At 39.6% G+C, this 18,746-nt stretch overlaps 2 protein-coding genes across 2 annotated transcripts; one reads left to right on the forward strand and one right to left on the reverse strand.

Moving 5' to 3' along the window:
* Positions 1-750: 750 nt before the first annotated feature.
* On the forward strand, positions 751-18,520 carry LOC6563318 (pickpocket protein 28). Its single transcript, XM_032737315.2, has 6 exons — positions 751-834; positions 16,567-16,866; positions 16,926-17,150; positions 17,213-17,384; positions 17,484-18,163; positions 18,220-18,520. Exons 2-6 carry the CDS (start codon positions 16,745-16,747, stop codon positions 18,458-18,460), a joined length of 1,440 nt encoding a protein of 479 aa, XP_032593206.1. The 5' UTR covers positions 751-834; positions 16,567-16,744; the 3' UTR covers positions 18,461-18,520.
* Positions 3,056-4,622, reverse strand: LOC6563319 (fructose-bisphosphate aldolase). Its single transcript, XM_001990522.2, has 3 exons — positions 3,712-4,622; positions 3,455-3,654; positions 3,056-3,272 (listed from the first exon to the last, which is right to left on the reverse strand). Exons 1-3 carry the CDS (start codon positions 4,508-4,510, stop codon positions 3,177-3,179), a joined length of 1,095 nt encoding a protein of 364 aa, XP_001990558.1. The 5' UTR covers positions 4,511-4,622; the 3' UTR covers positions 3,056-3,176.
* Positions 18,521-18,746: the final 226 nt, after the last annotated feature.

Here is an 18,746-nt window from a genome sequence, read left to right on the forward strand (position 1 = left end):
AAGCGCGTTGATGGAATGGCAGCAGCTGGCAGTCAAAAATTATTTACATACATCCAACATCAGTTGGCATATTAAAAAAAAATTTCAAAATGGCACAAGTTGTAAAATGCTATTTTATGCATATTAAAAAATGTGAGATTAAAGATGTTTGCATTAATAAACCACTTTCACAATATGCCAGTATCTTAAACTGTTGCTTAACTAAATAGTTGTTGACAAAATTTTAGTAAGGCTACTTAAATTCGGGGTTTGATTACGTACACTCAAAAACTAGTTTGAAATAATAAAATTATAAAACATTCATAGGCTACTCAAAAATTTCTTTAAGGAAACTTTCTTGATTAAATATAAATGAATCAACCACTTACAAAGCCATTCACAACAACTTTAATTTCATCTCTTAAAATGCGATTTTTTAAAGCTGATGGTCAAAAGTGGCTGACATGGTTCCAGCAACTGTGCAGCAGTAAACGCTTTCTAGGGATTAAGATAATGGTATACATAATATAATGACATTGACTTTAATTCCCACTTCCGAAACAAGGCCCAGGTACAGTGAAAACTAAAGTTCTTCTGCCGCACTTTATTATATCAAGGAGCAAAAAACAAAAACACACAAAAAACATCGTCGCGGACGACAGCTGAATTGAGTTCAGCTTGGTGGCCTGCCATTTGCTATTGTACAAATTAGCATTTTAAACACCTCTTACTTTGGGCAAATGATATGGCAAATGGAAAGCGAGGTTGGCATCATTCTGAATCAGCGGCGTTGTAGTCAGCTTCTTCTCCAACTGCTGCTGCCGTTGCTTCTGCTCTTGGCAGTTTCCCAGGCAGGTAAGTTGGCGACGCGTGTGTGGCCTTTTATGGCTGCTAGCGGCAAGTTATGTTTTTTTTTTCTGTTTTGTTTTTTTTTTGGCTATCAGCAGACAACCAAATCGAACTCATGTCACTGTGTGTGTGTCTGTGTCGGCGGTAGTCAGTTTTTGGCTACCTCACTTATATGGTCATTCAAACTTTCAATTAACACAAAGTGCATCCTCAGCTGCTGCTGCTGCTGCAAAACGTTTTCACGCTCCATGTCCAAGTTTGGGACAGGCAGTTTGGTCGCGACTGTTGGCCAATGCAATAATGGACAAACATTAATTGGTGGACGTGGACTGGGACTGGCAATTGTGACTCGTACAGGATTTGCGGCTAGAGCGTTTATTAACACCAAATTAATCAGCAAGCGTTTGACAGCTGAGTGATTTGTGTCGCAGCTGAATAACAAACTTTGGCGCCACTATCCAGCCGGAAATTTCGATTAAATGTCGTCGTTTTAGTCCAGGCAACAATCTAAGCGTTAGAGGGCGTGGCCAGACGCCCACTTGTGGCTTGATTTGTTTGCATTTTTGAAAAAACAACGCAAAACTGACGGCCAGCAGCCAAGAGCAGTCCAAGAGCTCGTTAACCAGGTCGAGCTCGGCACTTTTGCTTTGATCTGCTCGCCACTTGGTCATTAAACGCGTGCCGCCAGCAGAGCTGTTGGCTTGATCAGTCCATTGGAATTGGGCTTTGTGTTTGCCACATTAGCAGGCGGCACGCCCATAAATCTTCAACGCCAAGTTAAATGAGCGCAAAACTGATAGAGTGGTGCGGTGGTGCCGTGGTGCGCCATTTCGCTACTGCGAGGGAGGGGTGAGGGGCGTACAGAACGCTGCATATCATTAAAAAGCGCTACTATAATTTTGCTTTAATTGGCTTGACGCGTTGCGTGCTTCTTGTTGCTCAGCGGACTGTGTGTGTTACATATTAAGCAAACATGAGCATAATGGCAATTTACACTCTCTCATACACATACACACACCCAGACAGCACACATATAAATACACACACATATAAATACACACACACGCTTATGCGACGCAATTAACATGACATGCTGCTCACGTTGGCCTGATTGGGCCGCAGCGATTGGATTAACCACAGAACTCAGTTGTCGCACATGGCAGCAGACAGCAGGTGAAAACAAGCCAGAAAGTTAAATTAATTGAACGACGAATACATTCCCTTTGATAATAAAGAGCATAAGAATCAAGAAACATTCCAGTAAAGTTTAATAAAAAACATTTATAATAATAATATTTATAATTTAATAGCCATAACATACTAATAATTACTATTTTGTAGTTTTATATAAAATATATAATAAAATTATACTTTATTTATATAATATTATATTCCATCCAACTGTTCCATTTCAAAATTATGTGTAGCTAATAAAGAGAGTTGCTGAAATTAGTTGAGTGTTCCTTATTTCTTAATCGATGTGCAGTAAATGAAAAAAAAAACTGTGTCTGCGTCTGCTATGCAGCAACAGCGGGTGTATGCTGGAGGCAATTGAAGTGTAAGTTGTCCATAATTTAGTCAGTGCTTTAATTTTAATTATTGCTCGACTCAGCCCCAGCCCCAACCCCCAATGCGGGCATGTGGCTCTGACTAATTTGCCAGCAACATGACACTGACGCCAGAGCTAGTGCCAGAGCCAAAGCCAGAGTCAGAGCCAAAAGTACGGAGTCAAGCTACTAACAACACACGTATACACCCACACACACACACACACATACACACACACACATACACACACACACAGAATGAAGCGACTGATTAAGTTGAATACTTGGCCTGCTGCTTTACATGCTCATAGCAGCCATTTGGATTGGCGGGTTGGCTCGACTCGACTCGACTCGGATTGGCTTTTGGCATGCGTTTGCGTTAATTAAGCTGCAGTGCAGCAACAGCAGTGCCGCATGACGCTGGCTGCGTGTTGGCCATGTGGCCAGGCGCTTGGTAATCTCCGCGGATTAATGCGACACTTTGCAGTTAACAGAAGTCGTGTTGTGTTGTGTTGTGCTGCTGCTGCTGCTGCTGCTGCTGCCGTCGACGGCACTACTCTTTGCTCTTTTGCACGCTTGTTAACAATATTTCGAGTTGTTGAACGCTGACGGGCGGCATCGAACATGCGGCCTGCGGCCAAGTGGCTGCCATCAATGCCACAGTGGGGCAGTTGACCAGATGCTGTTAAATGCACATGTATTTTGTATGTATATGTACATGTCGCTTATAAATTGTAACTTCCACATGATCGCCGGCTTCTGATGACACCCATTGTCATTATATTTTATGAGCCCAGAAACTTACACTTCCATTCCATCGATAATCATTTTTTCACCTCCAGCCGAGCCTTCAGTAGAGCCTGGAATATATTTGCCAATGCTAGCCAAGCTGTTTGCCTGTCGATAAAAAATAAATTTGAAATCAGAGAAAATTAATAAAGATAATAAATACTAAAATTCAAAATCATGTTTCGAAATGAAAACATTTTAGTTACATTAATATTATGAAAGAGTGGACAAAACTCACTCAAAACAGATGAAATTGCTATTCTACATTAAGATTAAGATACAAATCATACCTTTGCTCGTTTGATCAACTCAATTTGGGCAACGTTTATATTATCCTTCTTTCCGCCCCAGGAGCGCAACGCCGAAGCCTGCAGGGCGCGCCCAAAGGAAAAAGTAAGCGCCCAGGGCTTACACAGTGGGACATTGTTGGTGGCATTCAAGTTGACAGAGGCCTCCTCCTCGGACATGCCGCCAGATGAGAAAAGAATACCTGCAGGATCTTCACATAGTTAGAAGCATTCACTTTAAGTCCTCCGTTAGCACTTACCGGGCACTGCAGGTGGCACAGTACGGCGTAGGGCTAAAATGGTTGCCAAACCAATTTCAGAGTACGAATGTGTTTTATTGCTACTCTGTCCGGCAGTCACCATGTTGGGTCTGAGCAGCATACCCTCGAGGTAGACATGGTGATCGTGCAGCGCCTTGAAGACGGCGGTCAAAAAGGTTTCTGTAACCTTTTGGCAGCGATCCAAATCATGATCACCGTTCACCAGCACCTCGGGCTCCACGATGGGCAGCATGCGCTGCGATTGACAGATGGAGGCAAAGCGGGCCAACACATTGGCATTCTCCATTATGGCCTGGTAGGAGGGATTCGTTTTATCGATTTTAATTACTGAACGCCACTTGGCAAAGTCGCAGCCATCTTTTTTGTATTGGGCACAGCGCAGATGGAGGTCGTCCAGGCCCTGAGTGGTGTACTCATCCGTAGAGCAAAACAGCGGCACAAAATTCTTGTCCACCTTCATGCCTGGAATGATGCCTCTTTTGCGCAGCACCTCCGCAAAGGGTATACCGGCATCGGTCTTCTGGTAGAGTGTCTCGTGATACATGATTACCCCGGATATGTTCTCCGATATCTTTGGATCTGTGGTAAAGAGCAGCTGACGATACAGGCGACGATTCTCCTCGGTGTTCTCCACCCCAATCAATTGGAAACGCTTGCCCATTGTCGCGATTGATTCGTCTGCGCAAATGATTCCCTTGCCGGGAGCCACAAGCGCCTTGGCAATGCTGGACAATTCATCCTGCACTTCTCGGCTCGGATAATAGAAAGATGTGGTCATTTTGTTATACAAAAAATTTTGATAAATATGAATAATTAAAAAAGAAAAATAACACAATTTGATAATTATTGACCAGACGGTAAACACTAAGCCCTAAGACCAGGCAATGTAAAATAAATAATGCCAAAGAAAAAATAGTCAAAGTCGGAGTTAACTTATAATAAAATCAAATAAAATGAAAGACCTGATTTTCTGTTTTTATTGCAAAAAAGTGAAAATACAGTGTTTGATGCTGAAAACATCTTCAAACCTCTAAAAAATATGTATTTTAGAATACAATACACTTGGGGCTATTTTATTTAGAGCTGAGTAAAGTAATCAACTCTAATCAAAAAACTTTTAATTTATATTGTTTCCGTTCTAAGGGCACGCGCCTGATTGTTTCCTTTCAGAGAATTTATGATTATATTATTAAACCATTGTTAATCTTGATGTTCCTTACAAAATTTGTCTTTAATTTATGTGTTTTATATTTGCCAGCTCCTTTGGCGTTTATCACTTCTTAATTGTTGACCTGCCCAGGCCACAACTTAATGATATTCTAATTGGACTTTTAATTGCTTTCTTTGTTGAGACGCAGCTGAGGGCGTAGGCGGTGAGCGTTGAGCGATGTTCAGCTGCTTTTCATTTAAATACTTATTTTTCGATAGCAACAGATTAGAGAGCAATCTGGACGCGGTCGAAAGTAAAAAAAAAAAAAAAAACCATCACCGGATAAGCTTGCCCACATTAATTATATTTTGAATGCTTCTCTTTTTATGGCTTTTACACGCACGTTTTATGGCTAAAGTTTTGTTAGCACAAATTGTACGCAGCAGCATTAAAAATCTAGTATCTGGTTGCCGAGCTGTTGCAACTTTGTGATAAATATTATTAGCGAGCAGCGTTGTGGGGGCAATTTGCACGGCATAAATTGAATTTTAAATCATACAATTTTCCGAATTTTTCTTTGTAGCGCAGTCCAATTATTTTGATATGCAGAGAAAATATCACTCATACGACTCCAGTTCTAATTGGCGTGGGAAACACAACGAGTGTTCTGTTTTCATTAATTTTTTTTTTTCGCAACTAAATTTGCTGTTGTGCTGTGGTTCAGTGCTTTAAAAGGATCGCTGGCTAGACACTTGCCTAATTTTGTGTAAATTATCGCACGAATTATGAGTCTCGAATGTGAAAAATTTTCCAAAAATAGTCAGCGTCAGCTTCGAGCAACTACGAAATTAAATTCGATAAATATCAGACAGCAGCAATATGCAGTTGGATCAGATTGGATTCGATTCGTTTGCTCTGGATGTGCATGTGTGTGAGTCAGGCACTTTTTGCTGTCAAGCAACAGTATCAATATTCAAGCGCTGAGCCTCGAGCTGCGAGTTTCAAGCGCCAGCTGAGTCGCCAATTAGGCCAGACACTGCTAACTACTTGCTCGTCGCACTGGCCAAAGCGAGTATCCAATAAATCTACTGTAAATCTTCGCAGCAACTCGATGCCGGCTCAAAATGTCTTGCACCTAATTGAGCGTGGCGCTGACTCAACAGCGATGCTGCCAGCGCAAAACAGCAACAACAGCCTCAGTCGGCAGCAGCAACCAGCAGAAGCAATGCTGTCACAGCAGCTTAAAAATTATTAATTGATTATCTTTAAACGATTTAATTGAAAAGCGCGGCTCTCAAAAACTTGAACACATTGACGACTCGTTGGATGACGGATGAATGCTCTAAGATAACTAAGCTGATTAAACGAATAAAAGAATATGAATTTATATATATGTGATTATAGATTTATTATATCCTTTATTTTATTTTTGAATATTATAAATATAAATATTATTTTTAAGCACTTTACATTTTTAATTTACTTACTTCCTTTAAGTTTTCTATAAATGAATTGGTAACTTTTAATTAAATTTAGTTTGAAGTTATTTTTGTTATCTTTAAACCTTTTTTATTAAGTATGGACTATTTTTAGTGAAATAATAAAATAATAAATAAAAGTAAATAATTTGTTTTAAATGGTAGTATCATAGATATTTACAGATATCTAGAAAGAGAGTAAAAATCGCCTCTAGGTTCCAGGACTCTAGGTAATTCAGATATTGCCCATATTTTCAACTCAAGCTAATTCAATTCAGATTAGCTAGGAACCTCATCACTTAAAAACTGTCCAATAATATCACTTGCAAGCCCCGCAGTGAAAGTCATGCTCATATTGGCTAACTATTTCTTTATAGTAGACTTAGCTTGCAAAATCTCAGGGAATTCAATGAACCGTCAATTGATTACTCTTAACGGCAATGTTAAGTTGGCGCGTTCGTTTTTTTTTTTTTTTTTTGCTTTGCTGGTGCTGGTCTTGGTCAGGCAATGATGGCGCTGGTCAGCGTTTAGTCAGTCAGGCGTAATTATTGTTATTACCAAATTAAGTAGCCAATTTTTTTGTCGTCGTTGTTGTTGTCGACTCTTTATCAGTCTGTTTGTTTGTGGCTACCCGTAATCCGCCAACTACTTATTTGCCGCCAGAAGTGCGAGTGCGAGTATCATAAAAGTGGGTGTTTGTCTGACTTGCTCACGCTGTTGTTTTTTCTCTCTTTTTTTATTCGGTTTTGGATTCCAATTTTGAGCACAAAGTCGTTTTGACCAAAATAATACACACACACACACACAGACAAAGACACATGTACTGTGGAATAATTTTCAAGGAAAATCTCTTCATTTTTAATGCGCTTGGCAGCCACAGCAACTGGTCACATATGTTGACTGGCTTGCTGGGCTATTGCGTTGTCGTTTTTAAAAATCAATAAAAAAAATTAAAAATAAAAAAAAAATAAACACGCAGTCTGTAGACGTCTTTTGGCTTAGAGGGGGTGGTGGTGCTTATAAATCGACTGAGATTAAATCGAGCGCACATAATCATATTTAGCTTTTGGCCAGAGTTCAGTTGGTGCGATGTCAATAGTGGGGCCGGCTCGACATCGTTGGCCCCTCGGGTCTTAGACCCCGCGTCGTGCATCGTGCAGTGCATTTAACATGGCCAAAACAATGGCTAAGCGCCACCATCTATGAATTAATCACGTTCATAATTTTGTGTCGTGTTGCCTTGTCTGGCGCATTTTTTTTCGCTGTTCGTAACTTGGTTTTTTTTCTTTCGCGCTTAATTTGCCTAAAAAAGGATTTGCGCCAATCGAGAAAAAGCCAAATCAGCCGTTAAATCGCCAAAGATTGGCGGCACTATCCACAAGCCACGGGTTGCCTGCCAGCCAAGCTCAACTCATAACCATATTGCATAATTATGCAACTCTGTTTGTTGTTCGTTTGTTTGTTTTGCTGTTGGGATCGTTTGTTGCCTGTAATTTTGGGTGTTTGTTGTGGCATATCTTGGCGCGAAGAGGCTTGTGTGTGGCCGTGTTGTAACAATGCATTGTTTATTGTGATTTCATGGATATGCAGATGAGGTGTTGCCTGAAATTAAATATGAAAATAATTGATAAGCCATGTTACCAATTTTATGGACGGACTTCGAATTTGAAAAATAATCAACTATATGAAGCTTGAAATAAATTATTTTAGCTATCAACTTATAATGAGCTGCAGCCAAAGAACCGCTTAAAGTAGAACAGGCCCACTGGATCATCATTTCAGCTTTTATTCAAATGCATGTGCATAAGATCGCTTTGAAAAGGGGTCACATGATGACCACTTAACTGCTGCAGCTTGCAAAGGACATAACCGTCGGCCGTTGCTTTGTCCCCACGGACTTCAGGGCCTTGGGCATGTAATTGCGTAGTCTGTTTCTCATATCGCCACAAGGACGATATCATTCAAATTAGCTTAAGCAACCGCAGACAATTAGCTATTCTGAATTCCATTCGCCTGCTTCTGACGACCATTATGTATAATTCTAATGAGAACTGGCTATTCTAGTTTTGGCACAGAAGCACAGAAATAGTACAATTAATTTAAGAACAAAAAACTTGTTATTATGGTCATACATTAGCGCGACTGAAAAAGCGTATTGTATTATATGTTACACGCTCTTACACTTTCACAAATCTCATAAATATATAGTAAACTCACTTTTTGTTGTGTTGCAACAGTTTAAACAGAAAAGAATATTTTTAATACATATTTTCTTGCCATTGCAGCCTTATTCTATGCCATACTGTCTAACGGATTTCATTAACTTAAAAAATAATTCAGATTCAAATTGCTTTTCTTCGGCTTCACTTTTGCTCTGAATACACTCAATTAAAGCCGCACAGGAAGGAGGGAGGACAGGAAGGCGCAAGGCCTCATGACTAGACCGCAACGCACGTGCGCTACACATAAATTTCCAGATTTCCACATGTCAGACACTTGACGGCTACGCCATTTTGCGAAATCTTCATTAAATCAACTTTCAGGCGATTGCACAGCACAGTGGCACCATCAGCATCGTCGGGGATGTTCCTGCTCGGCATTGGCATACTTTACGATCCGCAAAGTAAATGTTTTGCTTGTGTCTTCTTTCTTTTTGCATTTTCATTAAAATTTACGCATTATCGCATAAATACTTATGTACATGTCTAAAAGGTTGCCCGGCCGACCCACTCTTCCAATCGGCCCACAACCCCCCCTTGGAAAGTTTGGCCAATTTTTGCCAATTAACAGAGCCGCAATCTCACGTACATCGGCCATGCGTTTGTCGCGTTTTCATTTGAGCAGCTCTTGGCGCAGTCTGCGCTGTTTGGGTTTCAATTTCGCGTTGCTTTTTATGGGACTACGGGCAGCCGGCGTTGCCATATCGCCCACCTCGCCCAGCCCAGCCCAGAGGCGCATATCAGTGGCAGTCGTTAAAATGCTTGTCATAATTCCGCTTATATGCGTGTGACATTTAGCGGCGTTGGCCATTCAAGATTTCCATCGAGCCGCACTGGAGCACAGCATTTATGGGATGATGTGACGCTGGCTGTGTGTGTGTACTTGAGTGTATGTGAGTGTGTGTGTGTGTGATGGGATGCCCGGTGGCAATTATTTTAAACTGTGGGTTGTCTGTAAACAAAATGGTATCGACTTTTATGTACAGTGGTTATGGAACAATCATTGTCATGAATGTTACTGAAAATCAATTTAAATTGTTCTTTTCTAAGGCATTTTTTTTGTGAAGTGATACCATTTAAGAAAGTTTTAATTTAATTTTAATTTTTTAAGCTGAATGAACTTTTGAACTTTGAACAGAGTTGGATAGAATAAAAGTTGATAAAGAAGGAACAATACAAAGTTCAAAATATAAAAAAATTTATTTATAACTATTAAAATTTTACAGAAATTTTTAATACATAAAATAGGCTGACATAAAATATGCTTTTAAAATATATGAATTGAATATTTGGCAAAATATGTTCAGCTTTGCATCAACAAACAAATAACTATATTGAAAAAAGTTAAATATAATAATGTACAAATATTTGAGAATATTTTTCAATAAATTACCACAGTGCATTGTGGGTTTGTCATAAGTAAGCCGCTTTGTCTGCATATTTCACTTTATTTTTCACACTCAGTAATTTCCTTTGTTTGAATTTGTCTGGGCGTACGCTGCGTATGCGTAATGCAATGGTATTTTTTCTTTTTTTTTCTTTTTGCCGTTTGGCATGCCAAATATTTGCGCGACTCTGGGCCATAACCTTGCCAGCAAAGTCAGCCAGGCAGTCAGACGGCAGTCGGCAGCTGGTAATTGTCAATGGCGTTGGCGTGGACGTTAGCTTTGACGTTGGCGTTGGTTGGCGCACGTTTCGATTTGCAGTCAATGAATGTGCTCGTAAGTCGTGTAACACTTTTTTGCACTTGCGTTTTGGCTTTGGCTTTTTAATTTGCATTTCGTGTTGGGTGGTCACCCACGCAGCTACTGCCAGCTGCCTACCGCTTTCCGCTGACTCAGTTTCCATTCATAAAAGTCAGAACAAGCGGGCGAAAAGTTGTTCAAGTGTTGATTGCCGCATTTGGCATGCAAAGTGCAAGCGCATTGAACTTCTATTTTTGGCAAAAGTTCAGGCGAAAGACGTGCCTCCAACTTCACCAGCATTAATCAAGCTCACAATTTCAGCTGCAGTTAAATTCAATTGGGCGTTGCGAAATCTATTTGGTTAATTGCATGCCTGGCACTTTTGTTAAGCGACAAAACATTTATCAACGCTGACTGCTGGTTGCTGCTTGCTTTTATTGCTTGTTAATTGCCCAGCAGAAACACAAACACGCCCAGCACCGCCCACAACAGCCACACCTTTATCGTGCATTGCACCTGACCACTGACTTGGGTAGGCATCGTCCCATTTGGACCCTGCTCTGTTAGCATTGCTGAAAATGTAATCAGAGTGGAAAGCACTTGGTGGTCAGCTCACCGACGCTCCGGAGCTTTGCAGCTACGACTTCAGCACCTGGTCTGGCTAAATGCAATCTGTGCAAACTAAAGATGAGCATTGCCAAGTGACACGAGCCACAGTATTTGATTTAATAAGACTTAAACATGAGTTTCGCTTTAATTCGCTGGTTGCAGAATTGTTGCAACTTCATTTATATTTATGACATTTTTGCATTAGAACTCATTAATAATTTTCTTAGTTCGTGACTCACGCGCTCTTCTCTCACGCAAATATTTACTGCCCGACGCTGTTATTACCTGTCTCTGGCTGGGTGGGTGGTTTGGTGGCAGCCACTGCATTGTTGCGAGCTATAGGCGTGGCAAATTTCGTTGTAAGTACAACACGTTGCACATTTGCAATGGTTGGTGTGGGTGAGTGTTCTCCCCCAAATGGTGACAAATAACTTGAATGGCTGCGCTCTGTGTATGGGTGTGTGTGTGTGTGTGTGGGTCCTTGACTGCATTGGTAATTGTATCTCTAGCTGTTGTCGGCGGCTTCACTTTGTGCGTTATGAGATTTATGCGCTACGACAGGAAACTCTTGATTAATTGAACTTTAATGAAAAGATTTATGTGGCTGCAATAATAAAACGCTCAACAATTTTGGTTTTCAGTATTAAGCTTATTGCTTATTGCTTTAATTTGTTGTGGCAGCTCAGGCAACACTGCAAGGACAAAAGATTCATAAATTTTCAGCTACAGCTTAATTATTAAACTATGTGAGTCGCTTAGCCGATCTCTTATTTCAAGAGTGCAGTTAAAAACAGGATTTTGCATTTGGTTTACCACAATTGAAATTCCTCTTTGGCTCCGTAATAGACTCTCTCCAAATTGATACCATAATTTAATTAAATAAAATTGATTTCCATCGACCCATTTATAATATATAAAATTAAGCAAATTACTTACTTACATATATTTAAATTTATCGAGTTGATTTGAACTTTCTTTGTAAGACGCTTCTTATTTATCACTCGAATAAATCGAACACAATAATCCGTATTGGTTATTCAAGCAGCAAAGCTGATATGCATTGTCGGCTTAGCCATAATTCATTCAATATAACTGTGCATGTGAATGACAATTCTATAACTCATTATGCGCTCCTGCTCCACATTAGACAATGGCACCGAGCAAAGCCATAAGGCAAGCCAAGCTAATTGATATTCTTCAGCGATAATCATGGAAATTGATGCCTCAATATGTAAAATATTTCTTCGTCTCGTTGTTTCTTCAAGCGCTTACAACAAATTGCAATTGCAGCAGTTTCTGCATATTAATTTTCACAGCGCTGACATCGACAAGTTGCTTCTCGTCGTTGCCGTTGTCGTTGTTGTTGTTGTTGTTTTTGTTTTGGTTGTTGCCGGCACGAGCTGCAGTTGGCTGTCGTGTTTGCATTGCCACTTGAGCGCCGCCACTGACAACTGTAACAATGCACTTTCAAATGATAATTGTTACAACTTTTATCGCTGATATTGCCAGCAACTGTTGCCACTGTTGCCACTATTGCCTCCGTTGCCGCAGCAACATTGTGGGTAGCCTTTTTGGTTTGCAGTTGTTATTGTTATGATATTATTGGCTTTTTATTTCATCTACGACTGCTTTCCCGTCTTTCTCCAAACTACTTTAATGCTTTAAGCCGAAGCGGCGCATGCTAACTGGTTCCTTGTTCAAATTCTAGCCCTCAAGTGGAGCCCATTCAGTCTCATTTGCGCTGGCCATTGCCTACGTGCAGTTGACAGTTGAGTTGCCGGTGCCGAAATGTTCGTCGAGGTCTCTATGCCCTGCAAAATATATAAAATTGTTCTAATGCTGTTTATTCTGATGCTGTGGAAATGTATGTATTAGGTAGAAACAGACTGTAAGAATATAAATTTTAGCTCAAAATCAATCAAAAACTGAGCACCATAAATAATTTATTATAAATTACCAAAAACTATACATATAAATCTCACGTAATTCAATCAACGATTATCGTTGATCATTATGATTATCCATTTTGTACTTTTAGAAACTGAATTAAATACAAATGTAAATTTTGCATATGGAAAATTGCAGGATATTTTATAATCATGTCTGCCCGATTTGAGAACTTTAAGTGGTTACTGTTGTTGTTGTCATTTCATTCATTTCCATTTTTTTCTTTGCAGTTGTTTGTTGTTTAAACGTTGAACGACATTGTTGCAATATTGTCAGCGCATGTAAAAACACAAACAACAGCCACATTTTGTTTGCACAGACGAGGCAGGCCTGCGGTAAGGGCGGGTGCAGAGGGCGGTGGCGAGTTCGTGTTTGGTGGGTTGACGGGAGGAGAGAGATGATTGTGGGCCAAGGGGCATGGCCCAACCAAAAAACAACAGTTGGCAGGCTCTGCCGCCCCGTCGCTTAGACGACAAAACGTGGCACTTGAACACGATTTTTTTTTATGTTTTTTCCACAGATATTTCATTTGTTGTTTTGTTGTCATTTTTTCGTTGGCCACGTTTATTGTTTGTGGCTGCATATTATATTTGGGCATTCATTTTCTACCTATATCATTTTGATTTTTATTGATTCTCGATTTTGTTTATTGCGGCTACCCTTTTTTGGTTAGTTTTGTTTGGCCAAAATCAATTTCATTTATTAGTTGAAATGCTTGCAAATTATGTGAGTTCAGAGACGAGGGGCACAGAACCAAAATCAGTTTTGATGACCCATGAGTTGCAAGGGTTTTTTGGTTGTTTATCGAAAGTTTTTCAATAATGTGAACGAATGCTTTTTATGTGAATAATTTTACGAACTTTGCAAATATAATCGGATAACCAAAGATACATTAAAAACATTTAAAGATATGGTTTAGTTGATATCTATAATCGAAAAGTCGGTGATTATCATCAAATAACTCGCGCTGCTAAATGTTATGTAAAATGTAAATAATATTTCTTAGCTGCTGCCAACTAATTGACACTTAACATAGCTTGGAGTATTTTCAAGTTAATTGTGTGTCGACATCAGCAACAACCGCAGCTCCTCTCAATTAGCGACCCCCTCGCGCGCCAAAATAAAATGAGAAAAAAATCCACTTGTCCGTTAGCTACCTCTATTCATACACATGTTAGTATTTAAATTGCCTTGTCGTCTGTTGTTGTCAGATGTTGTTGTGGCTGCTATTGCGCTTGACATTTTATCGATACACCTGCAAAATTGTTGGTGGTACGCATCGAGCTTCCACATGCAAATGAACAAAGCTGATACTGGCTTCAATAACAAAAACAACAACAACAACATTTTTGACTCGCTTTCCCCTCCGGACAGGAAAGTGCAGCGAAACTCTTTCGCCCCTTGCCTGGCCTGCGTAGGTGGATAACAACTAAAACAACAAATCCAATAACAACAAAACACTGTTGTCGTTTCAACTGGAAAATATTTCACAAAATTCCAAAGCACTTTTAGCCATAAAATTGTTAGCCGCATAACTGAACTTAAACAAATTGCTTGTGGGTATTCTGCTTTTGAACAGCAATCAAGATTGAACACAATGTCATAGATCAATAGTTAAAACTGAACTTAGTTTACAATGTCAAATCAAAATTGTAGCTTAACTAAAGTTTGTTAGTGAGTTCCCACTAGAAACGAAATATGAAAATCTATGGAATTGTTTCTGATTGTGTATGGTTTACATAAAATACAATATACAATTGGTTCAATATTGAATGTTGTTTGCTAAAGTACTCAACATTTTTTGTTGTCATGCTTCATATTAAACGCTAACAGTCGGGATCAAATTTGAATACATGTTTCACAAGTTGTTTCAATTTATTTATTAAATCATTTATTTATTGTTACATAAATATTTCCCTTTTGGCTTTATTGAAATGTGTCGTTTGCCAGTTTGGCGGTTTCAACAATATGCCAAAAACAAACGAAATAAGTAAATAAAAAATATTTAACAATTGAATACTCAACGCGACTTGATTTGCAATCTCCCAAAGAAAGAAAGAAATCCAGTTACCTTAATAATTGACTGCCTTATGGATAAATAGAGTGGGATGTGTAAGCCATAAGTCTTTTAGCTTCATTGAGTGATTGTAAGACCCATTTTGGTTAAGCGAATTGTTAAGTTGGAATGCTTAATCACTTGAAATGCAATTCACAGATTTGTATGAATTTAAGTTTAAGTAATATTTTGAAGCACTTCACTTGATCAAAACTTTTTTTCTTACTGGAGCAGGCCTCCTGTAATGCTGGTAACAGGCTACTAGTGAAGTATATATAAGACTGTCACATAACACAGATATCGATATCAATCGATATCAATAGTGTGACCACCAACTTGAAGAAGAAGCGCACGATCGTTGTGAATAAAGCAAAAGTGGGCAGACGTGTTTGAAAGAGGTATAAGTTAGTTTATATAGTTTTTCATGTTTTGTTTTTGTGATCAAAGTTCTAAGCACGTACTGCGATAATTTAAAACATTTTGCAATTGACCTTAATGCAAACGCGCAAATGAAATAAATATATTTTACTAAATAAAAGTTAAGGTTAACGTGACCAATTGGGCGATGTAAAAATGCTGCGTAGGTGTCTGAAACAATGCGTTGGCTGCGGGACATTAACTCTGATTACCAAAACATTTTAACTGCATGTTTGGACGCATAAATAATTAAAATGATTGCATTAGTGTTGCATGCGGCATTTTGCATGTTTTCAGCCAGGCAGCATTTCAAATTTCAATAAGCACTCTAATTGTTTTTAAGTGTTATTCAGCAGCCAGCAAACAACGCAAATGAGTCGTAATTGCACAATTCTAATTTAGCGTCGAGTTCTAAGCACTTCGGTGTGGGTATTAGGGTCTTCGGTGTAAGTGGGTCGCTCATTCGCTCATTTTGCTGCCAACCCGCCTGCCGGCTGTAATTGAGCAGGAGTTTTGTGTCGTTACTGCCTCTAACAACTTTACGAATTATGGTTCTGAAAATTGGCCCAGGCGATGGCAATACTCCAAGCGTTTTCACAAAGGTGGTCAAAAATTCACAAAAGTAGGAAAAACAAAGTATTTTATTAAAAGATATTTTTGTTATAATCTTCCTAACATTATTTGAAATATAATTATAACAAGTAAGAACGTTTATCTTGGGCACTTCGAAGATTACCTACCCCTGTAGAGTCCCATCTGGAGTGCATTTGCCATCATTTAAATTTTACTATTAATTTAAAAAACTGATTAATTGCTCCACTTTTTGTCAAAATGTTAAGAGTAAAATAGTACGTATAACTGAGTAGTTTGGTGAGGATTACTAAAAAAAAACGAATAAACTTGAAAATATGTATATAAAAGTCGTCATAAAAAGTTACAAACATAATGTCATATTTTAAGCATTTTACTATGATTTGTTCAATTGAACTTTCTAGACAATGGCAGTTGAATAAAATGTAACTCCAATCATTTCATAAATCCCCTTAAAATGAGACAATATGACATTTTAAGCTGCTCGCTGGTAAATTGACGCATGTGTCGCCTGTATTTAATCCACTCAGCCACTCATAAATGAACAATTTTGTGAGTCTCGAGTGCATGCATTTATACACACACATATAAGATATGCACGAGTGTGTGGGCTGTGTGATTTAAATCCTTATTATAGCACCTGCACAAAACAAATACCAATTAAGAGCTTTTTCGCATGCAGCGAACCAACCAGCCGAACCAGAGGAGGTGGCCAAGGCCAAATGGGTGGCACACAAGCAGGCGAACATGCAATTTAATTACCGCAACGCAGGTCCAGTATACGACTGGGAATTTTAACTTATATATAGCCAACAGTGCGACAGTATTCCTCAGTCGGCAAGCGACAGACATACGTAAGAATGGAAAAACAACTTCCACAGAACAGAAATAAGTGTGATTTGGGCTGGAGGTTTGTCCATTACTTGAAGGAGTACTGCCAAAATTGTAGCCTGGCGGGTTTTTCCTATATAGCCAACCACAAGTAAGTCTAGGTTACACTAACCGACAAATATATGAATGCGGATACTACTTACCATATAGCTTACATCTAACGGAGCGCATCTTTTGGCTCATTTGCATCCTTGCCTCGACCTTTGGGGTCTATCATCTGATCGATATGTACCAGCGCGATTATACCTCACGTGCTGTTAGCATTGTCCACGAGAGTCTATCGCCATTTGCCTTGTTGAAATTTCCATCGATTAGCGTTTGTGAGGTGCGCTTCAAGACGGACTTCTCCGAAGAAGTAGAGAACTTTGTGGGCAGGTATGCATAATTGAGATAATGCTATACAACAAACCACTTGATATAATCTGAATTTCTTGCAGCTTGGGCACAGACCTAAATGGACCCTATAATTGGGAAGTGGAGTCGTATATATCGTTTATATTGTTTCCCTATCAATATACAACTGGAATGTTTACTCGCTGCGACCCCTACGAGAAATGTGATGGATGCGCAAAGTGCCCCAAAAATGGATATCGACATATTGCGTCCAGGGTAGGTTTCAGATAGATCAGTGCATCAATTAAGTAAGGCAGAACACATATTTATTTTAGAAAGACATACATATAAATTCATAATATTTGTTTGCTGTAGTTTGCCTTTAATTGCTCGGATCTGTTTGTCGAATGCAAGTTGTCGCATCAGCCATTCGATTGCTGCCAATACTTTTTGCCCATGCTGACACCGTTCGGCAGCTGTTTCCTCTTCAACTCGCTGCAGAACAACAATCCAGGCTCAAAGCATTGGCTGCCGGCAATGTTGGATCGTGGCAGCCACCCCGAGATGCGTTTGCATCTGACGCGAGCGGCGCAGGTGAGTGTGCGCAATGAGGAGGATATCACCAATCAGCCGCTACCATCGGTGGGCGTCATCGTACTCGAGGGGCAGCACAAGACGCTGCAGTTTCACAAGGAAGACATGGTGAATGATCCGTCTATGAGGGATATTCCGGTGGCCGCACGCGATTGCTATTTCCCGGACGAGGTGCAGCCGTGGAGCATGTACAAGGCGTACAGTTTCAGTGCTTGCATCAGCGATTGCTCTCGGTTGTATCAAATGGAGCTGTGCAATTGTTCCATCTACAATTTGACACCGTACGAGAATAAGCGCTATCCCGACTGTGACTTCGCTGGCTATTTGTGTCTGGAGAAGGCATCGATGGTCAAACAGGATGTTAAGCGACTCTTTAGTATAAATTCACCGACGATCAATTGTCATTGCCTACCCTCCTGTACGGAGGGCGATCTTAAGTCCATATATGAGGATCAAAATGGGTGAGCTCGAGAACTGTTACCATCTCCGTGTACCATTCAAATAATATATGCTTTAGTAAAACTATCAGGGAGCGGAGTGTTAATATAACACTGGTGATGCCAATTTGGCCCACTGATCAATACCGGCGTCAGGTGCTGCGTACGTCGCTGGATGTCGTTGTATCGATTGGTGGTATACTGGGACTCTTCCTTGGCGCCAGCATCCAAAGCGCCATCGAGTTTGTCTACTACTTTACTCTGCGTGCTGCCAACACTGCGCTAATGGCACGCAGAGAACAGCGCAAAAGACCACAATAGTTGGTCATTTGCCAGGCCAGAATTAAATATTCAGTGCAAGTGTTTGTAAATTGTCACGAAATATCGTATATTTATAAAATAATTTGTTATTTATTTCATTATTTTTCTTATTCACTACCAATATTGCCAGAGAGCAAGCGAATATAATCGCAACATAAAAATATTTTCTTTATATATAATGAACATAATTATTTTGAAAACGATATGACGGTATTCCAGGGATCGGTTGCATGTGGCATAAATGCATTTAAGAAATGTATATTAAATATCTGGGTCGACTGCAGTG

Source organism: Drosophila grimshawi, unplaced genomic scaffold (assembly GCF_018153295.1).
Source record: "Drosophila grimshawi isolate 15287-2541.00 unplaced genomic scaffold, ASM1815329v1 contig_311, whole genome shotgun sequence".
Classification (NCBI taxonomy): domain Eukaryota; kingdom Metazoa; phylum Arthropoda; class Insecta; order Diptera; family Drosophilidae; genus Drosophila; species Drosophila grimshawi.

Coding starts and splice junctions, on each gene's coding strand:
- LOC6563319 (XM_001990522.2), bottom strand. CDS start 4,510: ATGACCACATCTTTCTATTATCCGAGCCGAGAAGTGCAGGATGAATTG. Junction 3,655..3,711: donor TGTGCCACCTGCAGTGCCCG/GTAAGTGCTAAC, acceptor AAGATCCTGCAG/GTATTCTTTTCTCATCTGGC. Junction 3,273..3,454: donor AGTTGATCAAACGAGCAAAG/GTATGATTTGTA, acceptor TTTTATCGACAG/GCAAACAGCTTGGCTAGCAT.
- LOC6563318 (XM_032737315.2), top strand. CDS start 16,745: ATGGAAAAACAACTTCCACAGAACAGAAATAAGTGTGATTTGGGCTGG. Junction 17,151..17,212: donor GTAGAGAACTTTGTGGGCAG/GTATGCATAATT, acceptor AATTTCTTGCAG/CTTGGGCACAGACCTAAATG. Junction 17,385..17,483: donor ATCGACATATTGCGTCCAGG/GTAGGTTTCAGA, acceptor TGTTTGCTGTAG/TTTGCCTTTAATTGCTCGGA.